Source organism: Cetorhinus maximus, chromosome 2 (assembly GCF_964194155.1).
Source record: "Cetorhinus maximus chromosome 2, sCetMax3.hap1.1, whole genome shotgun sequence".
NCBI classification, from domain to species: Eukaryota; Metazoa; Chordata; class Chondrichthyes; order Lamniformes; family Cetorhinidae; genus Cetorhinus; species Cetorhinus maximus.
In genome coordinates, this window is record NC_135880.1 from 193,995,814 (window position 1) to 194,023,712 (window position 27,899).

Below are 27,899 nucleotides of genomic sequence, written 5' to 3' on the forward strand. Positions count from 1 at the left end.
TCAGGGGTACTAAAGGAGGAAAACAACATGAGAGGAAGTTCCATATAAAATCCATCTAACTGCGTACTGTAAATCATTTAAAATCTCCGCAAGATCAGATTGCTTCAGATACGGTCTGTCTGCAGTGGTATCTGTAATATAGCACTGAGCTGCCTGCTTGAACTGCTGCAGTCCCTGTGGTGTAGGTACACCCACAGTGCTGTTAGGGAGGGAGTTCCAGGATTTTGACCCAGCAACAGTGAAGGAACGGCGATATATTTCCAATTCAGGATGGTGAGTGGCTTGGAGGGGAACTTCCAGGTGGTGGTGTACCCATGAAATGGTGTCCTTATCCTTCTAGGTGGTAGAGGTCATGGTTTAGAAGGTTCTGTAAACCAGCTTCATTGTGATAGCAGAATCTCAGACCCTCCTCCTCCCTGTTGCCAATTTCTTACCTTAAAGACCTGGACGCACTCACTCAGGCTCCTCTGACAGTTGCCCAACTGGGGGGCTCTCTCTTCAATTTCCTCCACTATCCTCTAAAATTAGAAAAAAAAAGCAAGTGGTCAGAAATGACTCTACCCAACCCAATTAATTCTGCATATCATTACTGATCTAGAACGCTGCACTACACCTGTTCCTACATTCTGCATATTCTAATCCAGCGCTGTATATCACCACAATGATCTAGAATTCTGAATTGCATTGGACAGTGTCAGACTGATCTGGACTGTATGCTAGGCTGTAATGCATCACACTGACCTGTACAGCAAAATAATGATCTAGAGCAGCACCACACTAGATAGCATCAAGCTGATCTAGAATGGTGTGACACTGTGCAATTCCATGTTAATCTAGAACAATATGTACACTGGGCCACATTACTGGATTAGAATATGACACCATACTCTACACCTCACGCTGTTCTAGAACAGATCGTCATGCTGATCTAGAACGTTTAACCATCACTTGCTGTCTTGTGCTGATCTAGAACCGCCCACCACGCTTCGTGGCAGCACACTGATCTAGAACAATTTTATTAACAGCTCACTAAACTGCCATTTTTATTTCAGAATGCACAGTTTAGCAGAACATAGGAAAAGGTGGAGGCCATTCAGCCCCTCAAGTCTCTTCTGCCATTCCATGAGATCATGGCTAATCTGTACCTTAATTCCATTTACCCACATTGATTTCATAAACCTTAATACCCTTGCCTAACAAAACTCTATTGACCTCAGCTTTGAATATTTCCAATTGAGCCACAATTTCAACAGATTTTTTTAGGAATAGAGCTGCAGATTTCGATTACCCTTTTGTAGGAATGTTTTCTGACATCCCCCCTGTTACGGACAGGAGGTGAGTTAATTTAAACAGCATTAATTTCTCCTCTTACCACTTGTCCATATACAGAAAGGTGTTTTTGATTTGTTTCCCTCTTTATAAGCAGTGGCATATTTCACAACCCCTCGGTTTTGGTGCGATCCAATTTTCTATTCATAACCCCACAACAAACTCGAGATAGGATGAACTCAAAGGGTTAGTTTATTTGCACACATCCAAAACACAGAAAGGTGGTGGGGGGGTGGTGGTCCCAATGTCACGCCATCACATTCATATAGTAAAAGGAGGGATGAAGAAAAGATTTTACAGTGACCACAAAGAAAATAAATATTGTATCATGTGGGTTCCAGAGTCCAAAATCAAAGTCCAATGAGGTATTCCTTCACGGAGGTCAGCAGGCTGAAAACCAATACTGTATAATTCATTTTTCCAATGGTGCTGACTTCACAAGATGAGATAGGCACGCAGAGATGAATCAGTCTTGTAGGCGATGGTCCAGAACCTCCAGCAGAAACAGTGTAGGTAGGGCCAGGTGTTTAACCTGGGCTGAGCTCCTTGTCAGTGGGGCTGTGATAAAGAGCACTCTGAGCTATTCAGCTCAGCGAGGCAATAATAAATTGCTCAACAAGCCAGAGGCCTATGTCACATGACCCCCCACCTCCCCATCCAGTCTCCAACAAAGAATGTGTATCCATCGTTTGGAATGCGGTTGGGTTCCAAAGATTGTTAAATGTCTCAGCCATTACAAATTGAAAGAAAGGTTGTGGGGCATTTTGTCTTAACAGACCATCAGTTTCCTTCTGGCCAGCCTGGGTTATTAAATACAGATGGCCTTTGTATAGCTCTCTTTGAAGTTAGGCTGTGCATCCACAGGTCGTCGTTAGTGGCTCCTCAGAGATAACGAGGTGTGAGTTTCCCTGAAACTGCAACATGGCTTCTTTTGTTCAGGGGTCACAGACAGACATATGTTCAGCCATTTTAAGGGTCTCTTTGTTCAGTTTTATAATTTACAAAATAGCAATGAGGATATCTATTTATATTTTATAAAAATGTGCAGGGTAAGGTCTTAATCGCTCACACCCCTGAACCGCCTGATTCTTATTTTAAGGTTTTGTCCCCTTGCTCTGGAAGAAATCGATTCTGTCTATCTAAAACAAAAACAGAATTACCTGGAAAAACTCAGCAGGTCTGGCAGCATCGGTGGAGAAGAAAAGAGTCGACGTTTCGAGTCAACAAACGTCGACTCTTTTCTTCTCCACCGATGCTGCCAGACCTGCTGAGTTTTTCCAGGTAATTCTGTTTTTGTTTTGGATTTCCAGCATCCGCAGTAGCTTTTTGTTTTTGATTCTGTCTATCTACTCTATTGAAACATACAAAATTCTTACAGGGCTCGACAGAGGAGATGCAGGGAGGATGTTTCTCTGGCTGAGAGGGGGAAGGTGGAGTTGTCTAGAACCAGGGGACACAGTCTTAGAATAAGGTGTATACTATTTAGGACTGAGATGAGGGAGAATTTCTTCACTCAGAGCATGGGAAACCTTTGGAATTCTCTACCCCAGAGGGCTGAGGAGGCTCTGTGTATGTTCAAAACAGAGATCGATAGATTTCTAGTTAGTAAAGGCATCAAAGGATACGGGGATAGTGTGCGTAATGACCTTTAGACCACCCCATGCCACATTCACTGTGCTGCTAGGTTTCTCCCACCCTGCGTTCCACGTATACCAAGTTCCCAACTCCTCCTTCCTGGGACCACAATGTGGAGAGCTCCTACTTCCTCTTCACATGACAAGAAGCAAAATCAGGTAACCCTGTGAGGAGGAATCGACAGCTTTCAAACTCAAACCCCAGGTTCAGGAATGGAGCCAGTAAGAGTATACCTGGCCTCCTGCAGAATCGAACAGAATAATATAAGAAATAGGAGCAGGAGAAGACCATACAGCCACTCGGTCTGCTCCACCATTCAGTACGATCATGACCGATCTTCAAACTCAACTCCACTTTCTCACCTCATCCCCAGATCCGTTGATTGGCTTAGAGCCCAAAGATTTGAGCCTTGAATATACTCAAAGACAGAGCACCACAACTCTCTGAGTTAGAGAATTCCAAAGATTCACAGCCCTTTGAGTGAAGAAATTTCTCCTCATCTCAGTCCTAAGTGGTCAACCTCTTATCCTGCGACTGTCGCCCATGTTCTAGATTCCCCAGCCAGGGGAAACAACCTCCCTGTCAATTCCTCTCAGAATCCTGTATGTTATAATGAATCACCTCTCATTCTTCTAAACTCCAGAGACTATCCACCCATTCTTTGCTCAAATGATAACCCCCTCATCCAAGGAATGAATCTAGTGAACCTTTGCTGTACCATCCCTGAGGCAAGCCTATCCTTCCTTAGATAGGGAGACCAAAACTGTACACAGTACTCCAGGTGTGGTCCTACCAACCCCCTGTATAATTGCAACTAGGATTCCTTGTTCTTGTGCTCCAATTCCCTTGCAACAACATGCCCTTTGCCTTCCTAATTGCTTGCTGTGACTGTACGTTATGTCTCTGTGTTTCATGTACAAGGACATCCAAATCCCTCTGAACACAAACATTTAATGTTTTCTCGCCTTTTAAAAAATATTCTGTTTTTCTATTCATCCCACCAGTGGGGCCAGCATGAGTATACCTAGTCTGATACAAGACCGAGGCCAGTATGGTTGATACAGGGCTGAGGGCAGTGTGAGTATACCTGGTCTGGTACAGGATTGAGGGGAATGCGCGTACATCTGGCCTGGTACAGGATTGAGGCCCGTATGGATACATCTGATAGAGGACTGAGGGCAGTGTGAGTACTTGGCCTGGTACAGGACTGGGGTCAGTATGAATATACCTGGCCTGATAGAGGACTGAGGGCAGTGTGAGTACCTGGCCTGATAGAGGACTGGGGTCAGTATGAATATACCTGGCCTGATAGAGGACTGAGGGCAGTGTGAGTACCTGGCCTGATAGAGGACTGGGGTCAGTATTAATATACCTGGCCTGATAGAGGACTGAGGGCAGTGTGAGTACCTGGCCTGATAGAGGACTGGGGTCAGTATGAATATACCTGGCCTGATAGAGGACTGAGGGCAGTGTGAGTACCTGGCCTGGCACAGGACTGGGGTCAGTATGAATATACCTGGCCTGAAAGAGGATTGAGGGCAGTGTGAGTATACCTGGCCTGATAGAGGACTGGGGTCAGTATGAATATACCTGGCCTGATAGAGGACTGAGGGCAGTGTGAGTACCTGGCCTGGCACAGGACTGGGGTCAGTATGAATATACCTGGCCTGATAGAGGACTGAGGGCAGTGTGAGTACCTGGCCTGATAGAGGACTGGGGTCAATATGAATATACCTGGCCTGATAGAGGACTGAGGGCAGTGTGAGTACCTGGCCTGGCACAGGACTGGGGTCAGTATGAATATACCTGACCTGAAAGAGGACTGAGAGCAGTGTGAGTATACCTGGCCTGGTACAGGACTGAGGGCTGTATGAGTAAACCTGGTCTGGCACAGTACTGGGGCCAGTATGCGTAAATCTGGCCTGCTACAGAACTGAGGGCAGTGTGACTATACCTGGCCTGGTACAGGACTGAGGCCTGTGTGAGTATACCTGCCCTGGTACAGGGCTGGAGCCACTATGAGTATACCTGGCCTGGTACAGGGTTGGAGCCACTATGAGTATACCTGGCCTGGTACAGGACTGGAGCCACTATGAGTATACCTGGCCTGGTAGAGGACTGAGGGCAGTGTGAGTCACTTCACTGTGTGAATGTGGAAATACCCATCCTGACAGTGGCAGTGTCACTAATTCCACACTTAATTCCGCCTCAGGTTCCAGGTTAATGGGGTATCCTCAGTACGTTGAGGTGCTGTTCATATTACAATCCTATAACAAGGAGAGTCCTTGAGTTAAACCCAGGTTGTCCCTCACTTCTGTAGGTTGTTGTAATGTGCCTTTAAGGGATAGCAGCATGACATAAGTAGAAGGGAAGTGCGTCATGTGATCCAGTCTCAGTTTCACTTTTGCTTTTGAGCAGAGCACACACACACACACACACCTCTGCTGCTGGTGTCTTCAAACTTTATACCTCTGTATAAATGTTCCCATGTGCCTTGTGTCAATAAATGGACCCACAATGTGTTTGCCCAATCCCTTATGAGTGATTGGTGCCTTTATATCATTATAAAAACACGACCCAGGTGTCTGCTCCTCACCTTCTCGTGATTGAGGTTCGAGATGATCAGGGATTTGCTATCACACGCTATGGAGTGAATCCATTCCTGGAACTTGTTGGTCCGCACCACCCAGTTATGGAGCCGATAGCAGGATAATTGGAAAGATTCATAACAACTTGCAAAGCTGGTCAATAACTGCAGCCTGAAATTTATAACAGTGGGTTAGAATGCAGAGGACTGGAGAGCTCAGTCAGAATAGAGAGTGCTGCATCGATTTACGAGAATGGTACCTGGACACCAAGGGTTAAGCTACAAGGAAAGATTAAGCTAGGGTTGTATTCCCTGGAATTGAGAATGTAAAAGGGTGACTTGATCGACGTATTCAGTATATTAAGTGGAACAGATGGGGTAGATAGAGAGAAACTATTTCCGCTGGTTGGGGAAGTCTAGGACTGGGGGACATTGTATAAAAATTAGAGGCAGGCCTTTCAGGAATGATAAATGCAAAATGCTGCGGGTGCTAGAAATCTGAAATAAAAACAGAAAATGCTGGAAAAACTCAGCAGGTCTGGCAGTATCTGTGGAAAGGGAAACAGGGTTAACGTTTCGACTCCATATGACCTGACCTGCTCTGAAGAAGGGTCATACGGACTGGAAACATTAACTCTCTGTTTCTCTTTCCACAGATGCTGCTGGACCTGCTGAGTTTTTCCGGCATTTTCTGTTGTTCTTTCAGGAGTGAGACTAGGAAACATTTCTTCATGCAAGGGATAGTAGAAGTTGGAACTATCTTCTGCAAACGGCAAATGTTGCTACATCAATGGTTAATTTTAAAACTGAGATTTATGCATTTTTGTTCACTAAAGGTATTAAGGATGTGGGGCAAAGAGGGATAACTGGAGTTAGCTTGCAGATTAGCCATGACCTCATCGAGTTTTGGATCAGGCTCAAGGAGCTTAATGGGGATATGGGAACTGGAGGAGGCAAATAGGACTGGAGGGGTCAGTCAGAAGAGGCAGGATTGAAGCACTCAGTCACAGTGAACAAGTCTCGAGCAGTCAGTGATCATTCACAATTTAGGAAGTGAATTGCAAGCAACGTGCTCCAGAGTTTATTTGGATCGTATCATACTGGCTGCTGAAAATCCAAGTCTTCCCTTCCAGGTTTTAAATGCTATGGAAACCATTGACATTACTAACTCCTGACATGTACACAATGGCATCACAATAATACACGTATTCAGGACAAGTCAACTTGCCAACAACTGAAAGAAGGTTCTGTATTAGTATATGAGGAAAAATCCTTGCTACGGAACTTTATTCATCATCAGCCGCTTTCTCCTGCTTTACTGGGAGGAAATAGGAACGTAGTAGTGGTAGGGGACAGTATAATTAGGGGGATAGATACTGTTCTCTGCAGACATGAGTGTGAGTTCCGAAGGCTGTGTTGCCTGCCAGGTGCCAGGGTTAAGGACATCTCCTCTGGGCTGGAGAGGAACTTGGAGTGGGAGGGGAGGGGATCCAGTTGTCGTCATCCACGTTGGTACCAACGACATTGATAGGACTAAAAAGGAGGCTCTGCTGGAAGAATTTGAACAGTTAGGAGCTAAATTAAAAAGCAGAACCTCCAAGGTAATAATCTCAGGATTATTACCTGAGCCATAGGCAAACTGGCATAGGGTAAATAAAGTCAAGGAGTTAAAAGCGTGGCTCAAAGATTGGTGTGGGAGGAATGGGTTTCAGTTTATGGGGCACTGGCACCAGTACTGGGGTAGAAGGGAGCTGTTCTGGTGGGACGGGCTTCACTTGAACCGTGCTGGGACCAGTGTCCTGGCGAATTGAATAATAGGGCTGTAGAGAGGGCTTTAGTCTAAATAGAAGTGGGTGGGGTTCTGGAAAGGGGATACGTAGGCTTACAAAGCACTTTCAGGAGGCTTTCGACAAAGTCCCACAAAGGAGATTAGCGTGTAAAATTAAAGCGCATGGGATTAGGGGTAGTGCACGGGGATGGATAGAAAACTGTTGGCAGACAGGAAACAAAGAGTAGGAATAAACGGGTCTTTTTCCGAATGGCAGGCAGTGACTAGTAGGGTACCGCAGGGATCGGTGCTGAGACCCCAGCTATTCACAATATATATTAATGATTTAGATGAGGGAATTAAATGTAATATCTCCAAATTTGCAGATGACACAAAGCTGTGTGGAAGGGTGAGCTGTGAGGAGGATGCAGAGATGCTCCAATGTGATTTGGACAAGCTGAGTGAGTGGGCAAATGCATGGCAAATGCAGTATAATGTGGATAAATGTGAGGTTATCCATTTCGGTAGCAAAAACAGGAAGGCAGATTATTATCTGAATGGCTATAAATTGAGAGAGGGAAATGTGCAACGAGACCTGGGTGTCCTTGTACACCAGTCGCTGAAGGTAAGCATGCAGGTGCAGCAGATGTTAAAGAAGGCAAATGTTATGTTGGCCTTCATAGCCAGAGGATTCGAGTACAGGAACAGGGATGTCTTGCTGCAATTGTACAGGGCCTTGGTGAGACCAGACCTGGAACATTGTGTGCAGTTTTGGTCTCCTTATCTGAGGAAGGATGTACTTGCTATAGAGGGAGTGCAGTGAAGGTTTACCAGACTGATTCCTGGGATGGTGGGACTGACATATGAGGAGAGATTGAGTTGATTAGGGTTATATTCGCTGGAGTTCAGAAGAATGAGGGGGAATCTCATAGAAACCTATAAAATTCTAACAGGACTAGACAGGGTAGATGCAGGAAGGGTGTTCCCGATGGTGGGGGAGTCCAGAACCAGGGATCACAGTGTGAGGATATGGGGTAGACCATTTAGGACTGAGATGAGGAGAAATTTCTTCACCCAGAGAGTGGTGAGCCTGTGGAATTCATTACCACAGAAAGTAGTTGAGACCAAAACATTGCCTGTTTTCAAGAAGGAGTTAGATATAGCTCTTGGGGCGAAAGGGGTCAAAGGGTATGGGGAGAAAGCGGGAGCAGGCTATTGAGTTGGATGATCAGCCATGATCATAATGAATGGCAGAGCAGGCTCAAAGGGCCGAATGGCCTACTCCTGCTCCTAGTTTCTATGTTTCTATGTTTCTAAAAGGATATGGCAGCCTTGCAGGGCAGCTATTTAGGTAATGATACCCAGAGTGTGACAGGAAGGAACAGAGTGTACAAACGTAAAAAAACAGCAGCAAATAGGGTCAAAGGGGGAAAAAATGAAAGGGAGCAAAATTAATGGCCCTTTACTTAAATGCACATAATATTCGGAACAAAATAAATGAATTAACGGTGCAAATAGAGGTTATTGGGTATAATCTTTTAGCCATTACAGAGACCTGGTTACAAGGAGATCAAAGCTGGGAACTAAATATTCAGGGGTATGTGACTTTTCGAAAGGACAGACAGGAAGGAAAGGGCAGTGGGGCAGCTTTGTTAGTACAAGATGGAATAAGTACGATAGCAAGAAAGGATCTTGGATTGGAAGATGTAGAATCCATATGGGTGGAGGTAAGAAATAACAAGGGGAAGAATACACTGCTGGAAGTAGTCCATAGGCCCCCTGACAGTAGCTATGCTGTAGGACAGAGAATAATCACGAGATAATGAGGGCATGTAAAAAAGACAGTACATTAATCATGGGTGACTTTAATCTTCATGTAGATTAGGGAAAATCAAATTGGCAGAGGTAGACATGAGCAAGAATTCATAAAATGTATTCAGGGCAGTTTCATAGAACAATATGTTGTGAATCCAACCAGGGATCAGGCTATTTTGGATCTGGTAATGTGTAATGAGGCAGATTTAATAAATGATCTCAGAGTAAAGGGTCCCTTCGGAAACAGCGACCATAATATGGTAGAATTTAGCATTCAGTTTGAGAGGGAGAAACTTGGGTTGGAAACAACTGTGCTAAACTTAAATAAGGGTAATTACAAAGGAATGAGGGCAGAGTTGGCTGGAATGGACTGGGAAAGGAGTTTAGCAGAAAAGACGGTTGATGAACAATGGCAGACATTTAAGAAAATAGTTCATGACTCTCAACAAAGATATATCCCAGTGAGGAAGAAGGATTCAAGGAAGGAGATAAGCTACCCATGGTTAACCAAGGAAGTTAAGAACAAATCAAAAGCAAAAACATACAACGTGGCAAAGATTAGTGGCAAGACAGAGGATTGGGAAAGTTTTAAAAACCAACAAAAGATGACCAAAAAAATAAAGAGGGAGAAAATAAACTTTGAGGGTAAACTAGCAAGTAATATAAAATTAGACAGTAAGAGCTTCTTTAAATATATAAAAAGGAAGAGAGGGGCCAAAGCGAACATAGGCCCCTTAGAGAATGAGGCTGGGGAAATAATAATGGGGAACCAGGAAATGGCAGAGGAGTTGAATAAATGCTTTGCTTCAGACTTCATGGTAGAAGATACTAATAGCATTCCAAAAATACTAAATAATCAAGGGGCAAAAGGCGGCAGAAGGAAATAAATACAATAACTATCACTAGAGAAAAAGTACTCGGGAAACTAATGGGGCTAAAGGCAGATAAGTCCCCTGGCCCTGATGGGTTGCATCCCAGGATATTAAAGGAAGTAGCTACACAAATAGTGGATGCACTGGTAGCAATCTTCCTTGGATCCTGGAAAAGCCCCAGAGGATTGAAGAACAGCCAATGTAACACCCTTATTCAAAAAGGGAGACAAAAAACAGGTAACTATAGGCTAGTCAGCTTAACACCTGTCATTGGGAAAATGTTAGTCTATTATAAAGGATGTAATAGAGAGTATTTAGAAATGTATTATCTAATCAAGCAGAGTCAGCATGCCTTCATGAAGGGGAAATTTGCCTAACAAATTTATTAGAACTCTTTGAGGAGGTAACAAGCAGTATAGATAAAGGGGAACCAGTAGATGTAATATATTTGGATTTCCAAAAGGCGTTCGATAAGGTACCGCACATAAGATTACTTAATAAGATAAGAGCCCATGGTGTTGGGGGTAGTACATTAGCATGGATAGAGGATTGGCTAGCTAATAGAAGACAGAGAGTTGGGATAAGAGGGGCATTTTCAGGATGGAAACTTGTAACTAGCAGAGTGCCACAGGGATCAGTGCTGGGGCCACAATTATTTACAATATATGTTGATGACTTTGATGAGGGAAGTGAATGTACTATCACCAAGTTTGTGGATGACACCACCAAGTTTGTGGATGACACAAAAATAAGTGGGAAGGCAAGTGGTGAGGATGACACAAAGGGTCAACAGAGGGATATAGACAGGATAAGTGAGTGGGCAAAAACTTGGCAGATGGAATATAATGTGGGAAAGTGTGAGGTTATGCACTTTGGCAGGAAGTATAGAGGAGCTGAATATTATTTAAATGAAGAAATACTTTTGACAGTCGATGGGGGTCAATGTCAAGGAGGAACTCCAAGAGGTGAAGAGCCAGCAAGCTTTGCCTCGGAGGCCTCCAAGATCATCTTCCGTTCCAGAATCCACTCCGTGGAGCAGGATGAGACGTGCTCACGTTTCTTCTTCCAAAAGGTACACAGAGAGAGCTCTGTGATCAGCAGCCTGAAGGAAGAAGACGGCTCAGTAAAGTCATCACAGTCCGACATTTTGAGGATCAGCAAATCCTTTTATGACGGATTGTATGACGTGAAGCCCACGGACAGCACGGCCTCCCAGTCCTTCCTGTCCTCTATCATGGAGGTCTTAGACAACAGTATGCGGGAGAGCCTGGACAAACCGCTAACTCCTGATGAACTGACTAAGGCCCTTGAGTCCTTCGAGAAGAGTAAAACTCCCGGAAGCGACGGCTTGCCGGCGGAGTTGTATTCGGCTCTGTGGGACTTGATCGGCCCAGACCTGCTAGAAGTGTACGAGAGTATGTTTCTGGCCGGCAGCATGTCAGAATCCATGAGGAAAGGCATTATCACCCTCATCTACAAGCACAAGGGGGGAAGGGAGGAAATTAGAAATTGGCGACCCATTTCACTGTTGAATGTGGACTATAAGATTCTGTCCAAGGTCATCGCAAATCGGGTCAAATCCGTTCTGGAATTGGTGATTCACCCTGACCAGACCTGCACTGTGCCGGGCAGGAAGATCTCTGACAGCCTCGCGCTGCTCAGGGATACGATTGCCTATGTTCAGGACAGGGGTGTGGATACCTGCCTCATCAGCTTGGATCAGGAGAAGGCCTTTGACAGAATATCGCACACCTACATGGTGGATGTGCTCTCCAAAATGGGGTTTGGGGAGGGAATTCAAAATTGGATCCAACTGCTCTACACTAACATCAGTAGCGCAGTCTGAATCAATGGGTGGGAAACAGATAGCTTTCCTATTAAATCTGGAGTCAGGCAGGGCTGTCCTCTCTCGCCTGTTCTTTTCGTGTGTTGCATAGAACCCTTTGCCGAGTCCATCAGGAAGGATCCGGGCATAAGAGGAGTGACGATCCCAGGCAGTGGAGGCACTCAGGTAAAAGCCTCCCTGTACATGGATGATGTCACCGTCTTCTGCTCGGATCCGCTGTCGGTGCGCAGACTGATCCACATCTGCGACCAGTTCGAACTGGCCTCGGGAGCCAAGGTAAATCGTGGGAAGAGCGAGGCCATGTTCTTTGGGAACTGGGCTGACCGATCCTTTGTCCCCTTCACTGTCAGGGCTGACGGCCTGAAGGTGCTGGGGATATGGTTCAGAGGGACCAGGGCATGCGTTAGAAACTGGAAGGAGCAAGTGTCTATGGTGAAAAGGAAACTGGGCATGTGGGAGCGACGCTCCCTCTCCATTGCGGGTAAGAACCTGGTCATCAGGTGTGAGGCACTCTCGCTGTTGCTGTACGTGGCACAGGTCTGGCCCATTCCACACTCCTGCGTGGTGGCCATCACTCGAGCCATCTTCCGCTTTATCTGGAGGTCAAAAATGGATCGTGTCCGCAGGGACGCGATGTACAAGCCTCTAGATAAAGGGGGAAAAAACGTGCCCAACATCACCCTCATACTGATGGCCACCTTTGTGTGTGGCTGCATCAAGCGGTGCGTAGACCCTCAGTACGCAAACACCAAGTGTCACTATGTGCTGAGGTTCTACCTGTCCCCGGTGTTGCGAAGGATGGGTCTGGCCACGCTGCCGCGGAACGCTCCAAGTAGCTGGACCGTGCCGTACCACCTGTCCCTCGTGGAAAAATTTATGCAGAAAAACACCTTTGACCACAAGTCCATCAGGCAGTGGTCAGCACGTAACGTCTTAGAGGCCCTGGGGGAAAAGGAGAGGGTGGATCCTGTGGGATGGTTCCCCGAGCAGACTGTCAAAGTCATTTGGCAGAATGCCTCATCGCCAGAACTTTCCAACAAGCACCAAGACGTGGCTTGGCTGGTGGTGAGAAAGGCCCTCCCTGTCAGATCCTTCCTACACGCCAGGAGTCTCACCCCCTCCGCACGTTGCCCTCGAGGTGGCTGTGGTGGGGAAGAGACCGTTGTTCACCTCCTTGTGGATTGTGCCTTTGCAAAGAAGGTCTGGAGAGAGATGCAGTGGTTGCTGTCGAGGTTCATCCCGAGCAGTTCTGTGACACAGGACTCTGTGCTCTACGGGCTGTTCCCAGGGACACACACCGAGACAAACATCAACTGCAGCTGGAGGATCATCAACTCGGTGAAAGAGGCGCTTTGGTCTTCCCGAAACTTGTTGGTCTTCCAGCACAAAGAGTTGTCCCCGACCGAGTGTTGCGGACTGGCACAATCCAAAGTCCAGGACTACGTGCTGAGGGACGCACTAAAGCTTGGGGCAGCTGCCGCAAAGGCGCAATGGGGAAGGGTCGCTGTCTAAGACCTTTCTGCCACAGCGCACCGAGGGGCTGGGAACTGTTTAAACCCCCTCGGGCTGTACAGCTCAAAATGAAAGGCTGTAAATGATTGTAATATTGTTTGTACTGATGAACCTGGTGATACATGTTGTAAAAGTTGAACCTGATTGTACCTTTGTAATGGTGTTTTTGAAATGGTTTGGAATGTGGTTGAAGATATTTTATGAATAAAGTATATTTTTGCAAAAAAAAAAGCTGCAGCACAGAAGGATTTGGGGGTCCTTGTGCATGAATCCCAAAAAGCCAACATACAAGTTCAACAAGTAATAGGGAAGGCAAATAGAATGTTGGCCTTTATTTCAAAGGGAATGGAGTATAAAAATAGGGAAGTCTTGCTAAAACTATACAAGGCACTAGTTAGGCCATACCTAGAATACTGTGACCAGTTTTGGTCCCCTTACCTAAGGAAAGACATATTGACATTAGAGGCAGTCCAGAGAAGGTTCACTAGGTTGATCCCGGGTATGGAGGGATTTTCTTATGAGGAGAGGTTGAGTAGGTTGGGCCTGTACTCATTGGAGTTTATAAGAATGAGAGGTGACCTTATTGAAACATATGAAATTCTTAGGGAGCTTGACAGGGTAGATGCTAAGAGGTTGTTTCCCTTTGTGGGAGAATCTAGGACCAGAGGGCATAATCTCAGAGTAAGGGGGTGCCCATTTAAAACAGAGACGAGGAGGACTTTCTTCTCTCAGAGGGTAGTCAACCTGTGGAATTCTTTACCACAGAGGGCTGTAGAGGTTGGGTCATTAAGTATATTCAAGGCTGAGATAGACAGATTTGTAATCAGTAAGGGAATCAAGGGTTATGGGGAAAAGGCAGGAAAGTGGAGTTGAGGATTACTGGATTAGCCATGATCTCATTGAATGGCAGAGCAGACTCGAAGGGCCGAATTGCCTACTTCTAAGTCTTATGCTCTACTGGTAATCCTTCAACCTCGCTCTCACCCTACTTTGCACTTCTGAATCTGAACCACAGAAGGCCTTGTTTACACTATGGGCTGGAATCTGCAGCCCAGGTCATGAGTCCTCCGCTATATTGGCACCTTCAGAGAGATCCATCCTGCAATCACTGACCTCACTGTTCACATGTGCCCTGAAGATTGACCAGGCCTTACAATGGTGAGCTATATCAGGAGCGATATATGAACCCTGCACACTTGTACACTGCCCAAGGGGCACTGTGAGATGGAGGCTGCTGGCACTGTAGATTAGATTGAGGTAAATGGCATCATTACTCAAGGTGTCATCTGCTGCTGAAACCTCCATCCATGCATTGGTTACCTCTAGGCTCGACTATTCCAATGCACTCCTCCCACATTGTACCCTCCATAAACTGGAGGTCATCCAAAATTGTTGCCTGTGTCTTAAATTGCATCAAGACCGGTTTCCCTATCGTCCTGTGCTCGCTGACCCACATTGGCTCCCAGTCAAGGAATATCTTGATTTTAAAATTCTGAGTCTTGTTTTCACATCCCTCCATGGCCTTATCCCTCCCTATCTCTGTAATTTCTTCCCACAAGCCTCTGAGATATCTGCGCTCCTCAAATTCTGGCCTCAGTGAATCCCTAATCAGAATTTCTCCACCTTCGGTTGCCTAGGCCCCAAGCTCTGGAATATCGATCTTAAAGCTCTCCACCTCTCTTTCCTCCTGTAAGATTCTCTTTAAAACTGATCTCTTTAACCAAGCTTTTGGTGACCTGACCTAATATCTTCTTACGTGGTTCCATGCCATATTTAGTTTTGTTATGCTCCTGTGAAGCACCTTGGGGCATTTCATTATGTTACAGGCGCTATTTAAATATGAGTTACTGTTGTTGCAATTTCTAAGGACATTTCAGGTAAAGTCAAAAGGTCTGGGGACAAGGCGAACTAGAGTGGGTCATGCTTGTCACAGAGGTCACCCAGTGCCAGATCTCAGGCCCTGGTTGCTGAACAAAGCCAACAGAAATTAGTCACAAACATTCCAGCACCCTGAACCAAAGCTAGAGACAGTGGACAGAGGGGATGACACAGAGATTGCCCTTCCCCCCTCCCCCAGCCCCATTCCACTCAATTAAACAAGTGTTTTCACTGCTCTTCAATGACATCAGAATAGAATGTCTTTTCCGGCTGAGAAAAAAGTGTCTCTCTCAGTGAGATGGACAGAATTTACATTTATATAAACGTCTTTCACAATCACAGGGCACCCCAAAGTACTTTACAGCCAAATGAAACACTTTCAAAGCTTAGTCACTGTTGTAATGTAGAAAATGCAGCAGCCACTTTGCAGACAGCACGACCCCACGCACAGCAATAAGATGAATGTTTGATATGGTTTTTAGGTGTTGACTGAAGGATAAACACGACAGCAAAATGTAAATTGGCTTTTGGGGCAGAGAATAATGAGGATGTTTTATTCGATAGGCATTGCCAGGGCTGGAGAGTAATCCATAAATATACTCACCGTTCCTCGGTGTATATTTTCATTGACTGAAGCTTGCTGCTCAGGAGCTGAATCCTCTGTCTGTCACTGGCTGTTACCATGTGCCCCATCTTGGTGTTATTCTGCTGTGTGTTGCCCCCTGGTGAAAATGGAAGGACCTTGGTGCGCCTGGTTAATTCATGGTTCCGAGGGCTCTCCGAATCTCTCTCGGCTGGAGTACACCGAGCCCCAAGACTCTGCAGCACGTCATCCACCCGGCGGATCTCTTGGTGCAGCTTCTGAAAGTAAAAACGACGACAAGGGCTTGATTTCTCATCCTCTGCCATCCCTTCATCAGGCATCGCGCTAGGGAAATGTTCAAGCATGCCAATCAATAATGGTTACATAGGAACAGGGGTAGGCCTCGAGCCTGCCCTCCCATTCACTGCAATCATGGCTGATCCGCATCGTAACCCCATTTATCCACCTTAGCTCCATTTCCTTTGATACCGTTACCCAATAAAAAAATCTATTGATCCCCAATGTCTACAAGCCTTGTGGAGAGAATTCCTGATGAGATAGTAATCTTTGTATGAAGAAGGATTTCCTGATTTCACATCTGAATGATCTGGCTTTAATTTTGTTACATCCTCTTGTTTTGAATTCCCTGACCAGAAGAAATTGTTTCCTTACATCTACCCTATTGAATTCTTTTGGCATTTTAAAAATCTCCATCATATCACCCCTTACACTCAAAGAAATCCAGTCCCACATGGTGAATCTCCCACCAGCCTGACCACGCGAGATACTGAGGCTCTAAGGGATCGAAAGGTAGTCAGAGGACAGTCAACTCGCCTGCATTTGTGCGCAATGGGGTCCCTGCACCAGGTTTCCAGCTAGTTCTCTCTGCCAGATAAGGAAATTGACTGGGAAAATAGGAAACCAAAGAAAGCCTGAAAAATAATTTACTTACATTACTCAAACCTCACAAGATCATAATTGGATAGTGGCATCTGTGAGGGATCCATGGGGAAAGTGATGAGTTGTTCTTTAGATCGGCTGAGAACCCAGGACTGCCCCAAGCCCACTGACCAGGACCAGGTTCACTGACCAGGACCAGGTTCACTGACCAGGAACAGGCACACTGACCAGGACCAGGCCCACTGACCAGGACCAAACCCACTGACCAAGACCAGGTCCAAACCCACTGACCAAGACCAGGCCCAAACCCACTGACCACGACCAGCTCACTGACCAGGTCCAAGCTCACTGACCAGGATCAGGCTCACTGACCAGGACCAGGCCCAAACCCACTGACCAGGACCAGGCCCACTGACCAGGACCAGGCCCACAGTAGGCCCAGAGTCATTGGGCAAGCTTTGAATATTGATTTTGCCATCAATAAAGTGTTGCATTCTGCTTTTAGTCAAAATTACATTTGATGAAAGAACAAGCAATTATTTACATAACCTGTTTCATGACCTCAGGATATCCCAAGCCTTTTACAGCCAATGAACTACTACTTATAGTGCTGTTTGTAGAAAACATGGTAGCCAATTTGTGCACAGTAATGCCCCACAAACAGCAATGTAATAATGACTGTTTAGAGAAATGCTTTTGTGTATGGTTGTCTTTTGCATACTGTGGCTTGCCATAGTCATGTGACCTCTGAAGTCATCTTGGGTAAAACAAAAGTTTGAGGCAGAAGTCATTTTTACACACCACATGGAACATGGTGTCAGGAGTGTGCAGCTGAAATTGAGTGGATTTAGATAGCTGTAAGAGAGCCAGCAGCTGTGAGCAGCAGAGAATAATTTAAACTTCAGTCTGCAACTTTGTACAGGAATTTGACTGCTGGGTGAGTCAGTGTGGCTTTGAATATTCCAGTACTGGCTCCTATGGAGATGAAGGGAGGTTAGAAAATGAATCGGAAATTCTTCCAGTCTCAATGGCAGAACTGAGTTTGCCACAGAGTTAAACAAGAAACCTGAGCAAATAAGTGGGGCAACTCTTGTTATCAGTGCTGGGGAAGAGTGCTACAAGCTGTACTGCACCCTAGACCTTACTGAGGAGTGGGAGAGCCAGTCTTGTGAAATTTGGAGGCCTTGAAGATTCACTTTGATCCCTCCGTGAATGTTATTTATGAACACTAAGTGTTCAACAACAGAGCTCAGGAAGAGGGAGAGAATATTGATCAGTATGTGACTGCGCTGAGACATCTAGCTGAATCTTGTGAGTTTGGGAAACTGAAGGATGATCTCAGCAGAAATAGCATTGTAGTCATTTGGTTGTACAGAACTTGACTATTGCTGAAAGAAGAGATGTCTAAGCTTTTTGTCTTGCACTCATCAGGACACTTGCAAGAATACCAATATAAGTGGGGGGGGGAAATCACAATTTATACCGTATGTGAAGAGAGTGCTGATTGGTTGGCAAGTGGCATTGCCATGGAGAATGCACCATTCTGATGGTGACTGACAGTTAACTGCCAAGCATTGTTTGAAATTTAAATCAGGCAGCTTGACCCCGATTAGTTGAGGCATTGCCCTGAGGAATGAGTCAGCAAATGGCTGTCACTTATTTTGTTTAGCTGAAACAGGCGCAATGTGTGTACACGTTCTTTCAGTCTGCAAAGAACAGAGCCCCGCGTATTAATATATGTAGCTTCAAGTATATGCAAATGCGCCACATTATGAACCTGACTTGAAATCTTAAGTTGGTTGTCAGCGTAATTCTTAGCACATTGAAGATTATGTAGCAAATGTTGTCCAATCGCGGAATCACATCTAATGTTGGACACAGTGTTTTGAGTTTTGCAAGCACGAGCTGGTAAAACTCAAAACACAGTTTTGACCCAAAGGTAAAGTTGAAGCTATATGATGGAACGATGCTCATCCCAAGAGGACAAACTAAGATGAGAGCCCAATGTGAAGAAAGAAGATCTACTGTTCCAAATAGTAGACACAAAGCAAAATCCCCTCATCTCTGTGAAACAAGTCAAAAGCTTGGACTGGTAACCCTCCATGTACCAGAAGAGGTTTGCAGTGTTTTGCATGGCACAAAGCCATTGACTGCCGAACAGATCCTGACAAATTACAAAGATGTTTTCACAGGTCTTGGGTGTCTTCCTGGTGAATATTATCTTGAAGTAGATGAGAGTGCGAGACCCACTCAGCATCTTCCGAGGAGAGTTCCAGCTGCCCTCAAATCCAGCTTAAAGACAAGATAGAGGAGATTGAAAAGATAGGAGTAATCAAAAAAGTGACACTTCCGACAGAGTGAATGAGCAGTATGGTAGCAGTGAAAAACCTGGATAGCTGAGAGTAGGTATAGATTCAAAGGACCTCAATAAAGCTTTGGAGAGATCTCACTGCCCCTTTCCAACCATTGAAGAAATTTTGCCACAACTTGCCAAGGCAAATGTCTTTACCACCCTAGATGTGAAGGATAGATACTGGCAAGTGAAGTTGCATGAAAGCAGCAGTTTTATGACTAGGTTCTGGATACCATTTGGGAGATACAGACGGTTGCGCATGCTGCTTGGCATTTCTACTGCTCTGGAATAGCAAAGAGCATGTGTTAGTCAATGATTTTCCAGGAGTTGAAGTGAATGTGGATGATTGGTTAGTCTATGGATGGGAGATACGATGGAAGAAGCCATTGCAGACCATGATCAGAATCTAGTGAGACTGCTGGCGAGAGCTCGCCACATGAACTGAAGCTGAGCAAGAAAAATCTGTGCCTGAAGGTGACTGAAGTCAAGCACTTAGGTCATGTACTAACAGCAAAAGAACTTCGCCCTGACAAGGTGCAAGCTGCAGCAGAGGAGCAGCAACCAACAAAATGTGAAGATGGTGCGACGATTTGTTAGATTTGTGAACTACCCAGCAAAGCTTTTGCCCAATTTGTCATCGGAGTGTGAACCTCGACATAAGCAAACGATGTTCAGTGATATTGGGGCACAGAATAAGAAGCAGCTTTCACTCACATCAAAGAACTAGTGATGACAATGCCAGTAATACTATGAGATCAACAACAAAGCCCCTCTGTAGTGTGATGCCAGTGAGACAGGACTTGAAGAAACCCTTATGCAGCAAGGACAACCAGTTGTGTTTGCATCTAGAGCATTAACGCAAACTGAATGACGCTATGCACAGATTGAGAAAGAGTTCCTGATTATTGTCCTTTGTGAGCATTTTAAGCAGTACCTGTTTGGTAGAGAGAAAGTGGTTTAGAATCTGACCACAAGCCACTTCAAAGCATCTTTCTCAAACCACTTCTATCTGTTCCAAAGCATCTGCAAAGGATGTTACTTTTTTTGCACGGATATCATTTGAAAATGAAGTACAAGCAAGGAAGTAGATGTACACCACTGACATTCTGTTGAGAGCTACACTCCCTTTGATGAAAGTTGATGAGTACCGACTGTGAAATCTTCTAGATTCAATGAGAAACAACAGCAAGACATGCTGTGGAAGTCATCAACCCAGCAGAGACAGTGAATCTGACAGACAAGCATCTTGTTCAGATCAAGCAAACTGCCCAATGAGATGTGTATCTCCAAGTGCTGCAGGAAGTAGTGATGAAAGGAGGGCCTGATAACATCAAAGTTACACCTGTTGCTGTACAAAGGAACTTCAGTCATCATCCCTAAGGAGATGTGGAAAGAGATATTGAAGTGCATCCATGCAAGTCATCAAGGAATTGAGTCTAATATGTGGAAGGCAAGAGAAGTGCTCTATTGGCCAAACACGAGCAATGAGATTAAGGACCACATCAGCCAATGTAGTGCTTTAATGAGCATCAAGCTAAGCAAGCTAAAGAACCACTTGCTCATGACATCCCAGAACAGACTAGAAAGAACAACAGTTTTAGTTCATGCATGAGGATTTTCTTTATAGACCAGGGGCCCTCAGCTCCTGACCTTATTATAGCCTTGGTCCAAAAGAGCTGAACTCAGGAGGTGAGAGTGACTGCCGTTGACATCAAGGCCGAATGTGCATCAAGGACCCTAGCAAAACTGGAGTCAAAGGGAATCAGTGGGAAAACTCTCCACTGGCAGGAGTCATACCTAGCACAAAGGAAGATCATTGTGGTTGTTGGAGGCCAATTATCTCACTCCCAGGGAATCACTGCAGGAGTTCCTCAGGGTAGCGTCCTAGGCCCAACTATCTTCAGCTGCTTCATCAATGACCTCCTTCCATCATAAAATCTGAAGTGGGGATATTTGCTGATGATTGCACAATGTTCAGCACCATTCATGACTCCTCAGATACTGAAGAAGTCCATGTCCATATGAAGCAAGACCTAGACAATATCCAGACTTGGGCTGACAAGTAGCAAGTAACACAAGTGTCAGGCAATGACCATCTCCAACAAGAGAGAATCTAACCATCTTCATGTGATGTTCAATGGCATTACCATCACTGGATCCCGGGCTATCAGCATCCTGGAGGTTACCATTGACCAAAAATTGAACCATGCATATAAATACTGTGGCTACAAGAGTGGGTCAGAGGCTAGAAATCCTGCAGCAAGCAACTCACCTCCTGACTCCCCAAAGCTTGTCCACCATTTACAAGGCACAAGTCAGGAGTTTGATGGAATACTCCCCACTTGCCTGGATGGGTGCAGCTCCCACAACACTCAAGGAGCTTGACACTATCCAGGACAAGCAGCCCACTTGATTGGCACCCCATCCACCACCTTCACCATTCACTCCCTCCACCATCTATACACACTGGTAGCAGTGTGTGCCATCTACAAGATGCACTGCAGCAACTCACCAAGTCTCCTTCAACAGCACCTTCCAAACCCACGACTTCTACCACCAAGAAGGACAAGGGCAGCAGATAGATGGGAACTCCATCACCTGGAAGTTCCCCTCCAAGTCATTCACCATCCTGACTTGGAAATATATCACCATTCCTTCACTGTCACTGGGTCAAAATTCTGGAACTCCTTTCCTATCAGCACTGTGGGTGTACCTACACCACATGAAATGCAGCAGTTCAAGAAGGCAGTTCACCACCACCTTCTCAAGGGCAATTAGGGATGGGCCATAAACGTTGGCCTAGCCAGTGACGCCCACATCCTGTGAAAGAATTTTACAAAGGACCATGTATGAGGGTAACTTGCAACTGCAAATGATAGTGCATGCAATGCGTTTTGTCTTTTTATGAAAGGGGGATGTTTGGAGAAAAGCATGATTGCTTTTTGTGTACTGTGGCTTGCCATGGTCATGTGGCCTCTGAGATCACCTTGGGTAAAATAAAAGTTTGGGGCAGAAGCCATATTTACATGCCACAATGATCAGACAATGGAACAATGATCAGACAATGGAACAATGATCAGACAATTTGTTTTGGTGGTGTCAGCTGAGGGATAAATATTGACCAGGGCATTAGGGATAACTCCCCTGCTCTTCTTCAAAGTAGCTAAGAGGGTAGCTGAAGCCTCAGTTTAAACATCTCATCCAATGGACATAACCTCCAGCAGCTAGTGTAGCACTCCCTCTACTGCACTGAAGTGTCAGCCTAGATTTTGTACTCGAGTCTCTGGAGTGAGAGGCAAGAGTGTCACAAGGGGACAGAGAGTCAATCAGCAGCTACCAGAGATTAACCTCACCCTAAACCTCAACAAATGGATTTTGGGCCTCAGGGGAATGTAAAGGGAAACAAATTCTCACCACAAATATCTTTCTGTATTTGGGATTGTGACTCTGATCACTGTTGTCCGTGCACAGATCCGACTCCAGCTGCATCACCCTCTCTGCCACTGAGGAAAGTGTTTGGAGGAGAGATTCCTTCTTTTCATCAGAGTATCTAGGAAACAGAAGGTAAATCAGCAAAGCAACTACCTGTGTACAAAACCAGTTACAAAGAAACGTACCATCAATTCAAGGTCAAATATCCCATCAGTAGTGTTCAATTTTTTTTTGTGTTTGATAATATGAGCCTGGTAGCTAATCTGTGCTCACTGTATTTGATTGGTTAAACTGGGCTTAAACAGACACCACAGAAGCTACTAGAAGCTAGAGCTGGGATAAGCATGCTGCAGACATTTTGTGATACGAACATACATATGAACATATGAATTAGATGGAGTAGGCCATTCAGCCCCTCGAGTCTGCTCCGCCATTCAGTAAGATCATGACTGATCTGATTGTGGCCTCAACTCCACATTCCGTCTGCCCCTGGTAACCTTTGACTCTCTTGTTAGTCAGGAATCTATCTACCTCTGCCTTAAAAGTATTTCTTGACCCTTCCTCCACTGCGTTCTGGGAAAAAGAGTTCCAAAGATAATTGTGATTGCAGAGATCAATCTGGAATTATAAAGCTAGCCTTAGTAATGGTGACCATGAAGCTATCATTAATTGTTGTAAAAACCCATCTGGTTCACTAATATCCTTTAGGGGAAGGAAACCTGCCGTCTTTACCTGGTCTGGCCTACATGTGACTCCAGACCTAGAGCAATGTGGTTGACTCTTAACTGCCCCTGAAATGGCTGAGCAAGCCACTCAGTTCGAGGGCAATTAGGGATGGACAGCAAATGCTGACCTTGTCAGCAACGCCCACATCCCATGGAAGAACTTTTTAAAAATTAAAATTCTTGTAAATTTAGAAACTCGTGTCATCTCTGTATTGCTCTCAGATATAAAAAATGTACAACACCACCTCCACTCTTTTTTTTTATTCATTCACAGGATGTGGGCTTCTGCTGGCTGGGCCAGTATTTATTGCCCATCCCTAAATGCTCTTGAGAAGGTGATGGTGAGCTGCCTTCTTGAACCGCTGCAGTCCATGTGGTACAGGTACACCCACAGTGTTGTTAGGAAGGGAGTTCCAGGATTTTGACCCAGCGACAGTGAAGGAATGGCGATATATTTCCAAGTCAGGATAATAAGTGGCTTGGAGGGGAACTTCCAGGTGGTGGTGTTCCCATGTGTCTGCTGCCCTTGTCCTTCTAGATGGTAGAGGTCGTGGTTTTGGTGAGGCTAAGGAGGGATTGGTGAGTTCCTGCAGTGCATCTTGTAGATGGTAAACACTGCTGCCACATTGCACCAGTGGTGGAGGGAGTGAATGTTTGTGGATGTGGTGCCAATCAAGCAGTTGCTTTGTCCTGAATGGTATCGAGCTTTTTGAGTGTTGTTGGAGCTGTACTCATCTAGGCAAGTGGGGAGTATTCCATCACACTCCTGACTTGTGGCTTGTAGATGGTGGACAGGCTTTGGGAAGTCAGGAGGTGAGTTACTTGTCACAGGATTCCTAGCCTCCTGACCTGCTCTTGTAGCCACAGTATTTATATGGCCAGTCCAGTTCAGTTTCTGGTCAATGGTAACCCCAAGGATGTTGATATTGGGGGATTCAGTGACAGTAATGCCATTGAACATCAAGGGGCGATGATTAGAGTCTCTCTTGTTGGAGATGGTCATTGCCTGGCAATTGTGTGATGCAAATGTTACTTTCCACTTGTGAGCCCAAGCCTGGATATTGTCCAGGTCTTGCAGCATTTGGATGTGGACTGCGTCAGTATCTGAGGAGTCACGAATGGTGCTGGACATTGTGCAATCATCAGCGAGTCATGGTTTTCAGCCCACATCACAATCAAGGCTTGTGCTGATCAAGCTGTACTCCTGTTTTCCTGTAATACCCGAGAATAACTTCCTATCAGTGTCTAATGTTGACTGTGATTAGGTAGAACTCGCGAATCACAATCAGGCTATGAGTGAAAATATTTGTAATAGATCCAGGCTGGATACAATAGATTCCGTTTCTTTTTGACCTTCTGTCATTGGCTTTCAAACTGAAAAATGAAAACAATGTGAAGGATTCTTCCTCAGCATTTCCCAAACCCACGACCTCCTGCACCTAGAAGGACGAGGGCAGCAAGCACATGGGAACACCACCAGCGGCTAGTTCCCCTCTGAGTCACACACCATCCTGGCGTGGAAGTGTGTCTCTGTCCCTTCACTGTCACTGGGTCAAAATCCATCCCTAAACAGAAACACCTTCATCACAGTGACTGTAGCAGTTCAAAAAGACGACTCACCACCACCATCTGTAAGAGCAATTAGTAATGGGCAATAAATGCTGGCTTTACCAGTGATGCCCACATCCCAGCAATGTTTTTTTAAAGTATATTTCCAGTATTCTTATAGCTCAATTATTTCAACTTAATTTTGTCACATCACTTTTCTCAGGTGCTGAAGGAGCTATCTCCGTACTGAGAGATGGATTTGCCAAAGATCCTTTTGCAGCTTTTTCAAATGGCTATTTGTGTGTGATCTTTAACAGTAAGTGGCAATAGTATATTCGACTGTGGGAGGCATCATAGCACAGCACTATTCTCCCTTTACCTGATATCCACATGTGCATGATGACGTCGCAAAAGAGAAGCCAGTCAACTTTCCCCCATCCCTAACCTACACCAACCAACAGTAACATCTTACACAATGCTCCACTTGTACTGATTCTGAACAGGCCAAGGATTGACCCTGAGATCATGCAGTTACCCTTTAGGACATGTCCGCAGTTGAATAGCTCCCACATTTGACTTACCCTCTGTACCCGTAGCCCCCACTCCCTTCCCTTAATATCCAACAACAACAAATTGGAGAAATCTAAATGCTGCCGTGTGACAGTGTATAGGCCTTAGACTGGGTTTCTGAATGAACGATTACACAGACTGTTCAGGAGCATTTTGTTAGCCACTCTGCTGATAGCAGCAGATAACTGAAATCTTAATCCAAATCTGAAATTTATTATAATCCTAGAAATATTCAGCACCATAGGAGGCCATTCATCCCATCGTGCTGGACTAGCTCTCTAAAAGAGCTATCCAATTAGTCTCATTCCCTCCTGTTTTGTTCAAGGCCCTGCAATTTTTTATTCATTTTAAAGGTTTATCCAAATCGCTTTCAAAGCTTACAACTGAATTTACTTCCACTGCCCTTTTGGACACGGCATTCCAGCTCATAGCAATTGCGAAAAAATTCTCCTCGTCACCATTCCAGCTTTTCTGTCCTCTCCGGTTACTGACCCATCTGCCAACGGAAACAAGTTATCCTTATTTATTCCTACCAAAAGTCTTCATAACTTTGAATGCCTCTATTAAGTCTATTCTTAGCTTTATCTAACCAGGACCAACCCCAGCTTCTCCAGTCCCTCCCCATAACAGAAGCTGTTCCGCCTTTGGTGAGATCTGATTCTGTTTAAACAATAACTTACATTCTTGCCTGGAAAAACTCAGCAGGTCTGGCAGCATCGGCGGAGAGGAAAAGAGTTGACGTTTCGAGTCATCATGACCCTTCAGCAGAACATGATGACTCGAAACGTCAACTCTTTTCCTCTCCGCCGATGCTGCCAGACCTGCTGAGTTTTTCCAGGTGATTTTGTTTTTGTTTTGGATTTCCAGCGTCCGCAGTAGTTTTTTGTTTTTAACTTACATTCTTGTATTGCCATTAATGTGGGGAGGAAGAAACACCCAAGGACACGTCACAGGGGTGTGATCGGACAAAAATGGACAGTGAGCCAAAGAAAGGAAGATGAGAAAGGGTGTGCAAAACTTTGGTCAAACCCTGATTTCGGGTGGAAATACTATGCAGGTGAGTCAGCACCTGGGGGCAAAGAGATTTCACTGATCTCAGTTACTGTTTCAATCAATGATGTCAGCACAGCTTCAATACTCACAGCCCCACTCCTGTCATCCCATCATCGCCCTCCGATGTACGTTTCTGGTAACAAAATAAACACAGTTCCTTTAAGACAAATATTTCCCACAGATGCAGCAACACCGCCTCCTCATTCCCATCACCCCCTCCCCTCCACCACCCCATCCATGACCAGTTTTCTTTGCTCCCTCCTCTCTTGAAGACAGTTACCCTCCCTGGAGAGAAGCAGTTCCAGAGGAGCCAGAATTTTCATCCAAATGTGACCGTACACACGTGATCCTGACAGTGACGGCCAGGCAATTTGACCATGAAGGCAGCACAGCTGAGTCCAATCCTGTCCTTGCCCTAAGTCCTTATGCACGTTTTTGCCTGATATGGATCGGGGCTGATTTTTTTCCCAACTCACCTCTGTAAAGAGAGTGTGACCATTTGTAAAAAAAAACTCCTTACGAAATCAGCTTCAGAACATCCAATGGCACAAGATGAGTAGGGAATAAACCTGACACGTTCCTGATTCTGTGACTCCATTCCCACACTAACTTGATTGATTCTTAACTGACCTCTGAAGGCCAGTCGGTCAGGCAGGCAGGGGATGGGTGATAAATACTGGCTGTGCTAGAGTCATCCACAACCCCAGAATGAACTTTATAAAAACGGATGTCAGTATCTTCACAGTCATTTGCACTGGGGGGGACGAGCGGAGAATGGGATATGGGGAACAGGGACAATTAGTAGTAAAGAACTTTAGACTAATTTATCTTTAACATAGAATTTGGTTTTACCTTATACTGAATACCCACCTTGAAGAGCGAATGGAATGGACTGAAACTCTCGAGGACATCGAAGTAGGTTAGGAGACTGAGAACAGTCAGCAGACTAAACATAATGGCAGACTTGCAGAAGTCGGATACAGTTCCAAACAAGCCTTCCTGGGACACCAAATACTCCAACAGATCCATTGTAAGGAATTGGGAGTGGTGCAGTCACTCAGACTGGGACCGAACACAGTTCATTCTTCAAAATCTCGAACCAGTTTTATCCGAGTGTCTTTAACAAACAATGCTCTTGTTAGATTTATTCTTTTCGGTCTATTTCTGTTTACACCCTCCTATTCTCTCTCTTCCTCTGTCCCTCTCCACCTGCCCTCTCTCACTCTGTCCTTTTCCAGTTTGGTCTTTCTCCTCTTGTCTCTCTCTCTCCTGCCCAACTACTTTCTTGTTTCTCTCTGTTAGTTTCTCTTATTGTCTCTCTGTTTAACTTTGTCAGTCTTGTATGTCTCTTTCTCTCCCTGCCACAGTTTGATCATTCAGCCACTTTGTCTCTCTCCCTCTCTCACTCGGCAGCTGGTCTCACTGCCTGTTCATTCCTTCTGTTTGGTTATAGCTCTAATCATTTTTTTTACTCTCTTGATTCCTATCGGCGA

At 45.2% G+C, this 27,899-nt stretch overlaps 1 protein-coding gene across 1 annotated transcript; it reads right to left on the reverse strand.

Annotated features, from left to right (window-relative positions):
- Positions 1–27,435, reverse strand: LOC144691542 (uncharacterized). The gene is made up of 7 exons (XM_078559721.1): positions 27,259–27,435; positions 26,496–26,539; positions 22,493–22,628; positions 15,847–16,103; positions 5,561–5,723; positions 435–518; positions 1–9 (listed from the first exon to the last, which is right to left on the reverse strand). Exons 1-7 carry the CDS (start codon positions 27,433–27,435, stop codon positions 1–3), a joined length of 870 nt encoding a protein of 289 aa, XP_078415847.1.
- Between the last annotated feature and the right edge of the window lie 464 nt (positions 27,436–27,899).

Excerpts from the sequence above, each read along its gene's own strand:
- LOC144691542 (XM_078559721.1), bottom strand. The coding sequence starts at position 27,435 with ATGGATCTGTTGGAGTATTTGGTGTCCCAGGAAGGCTTGTTTGGAACT. Across the intron at positions 26,540-27,258 it reads AGGTGGGTATTCAGTATAAG|AAACGTACATCGGAGGGCGA; the intron begins GTAAAACCAAAT and ends TTTTGTTACCAG. Across the intron at positions 22,629-26,495 it reads GGGATGACAGGAGTGGGGCT|ATACTCTGATGAAAAGAAGG; the intron begins GTGAGTATTGAA and ends TCTGTTTCCTAG.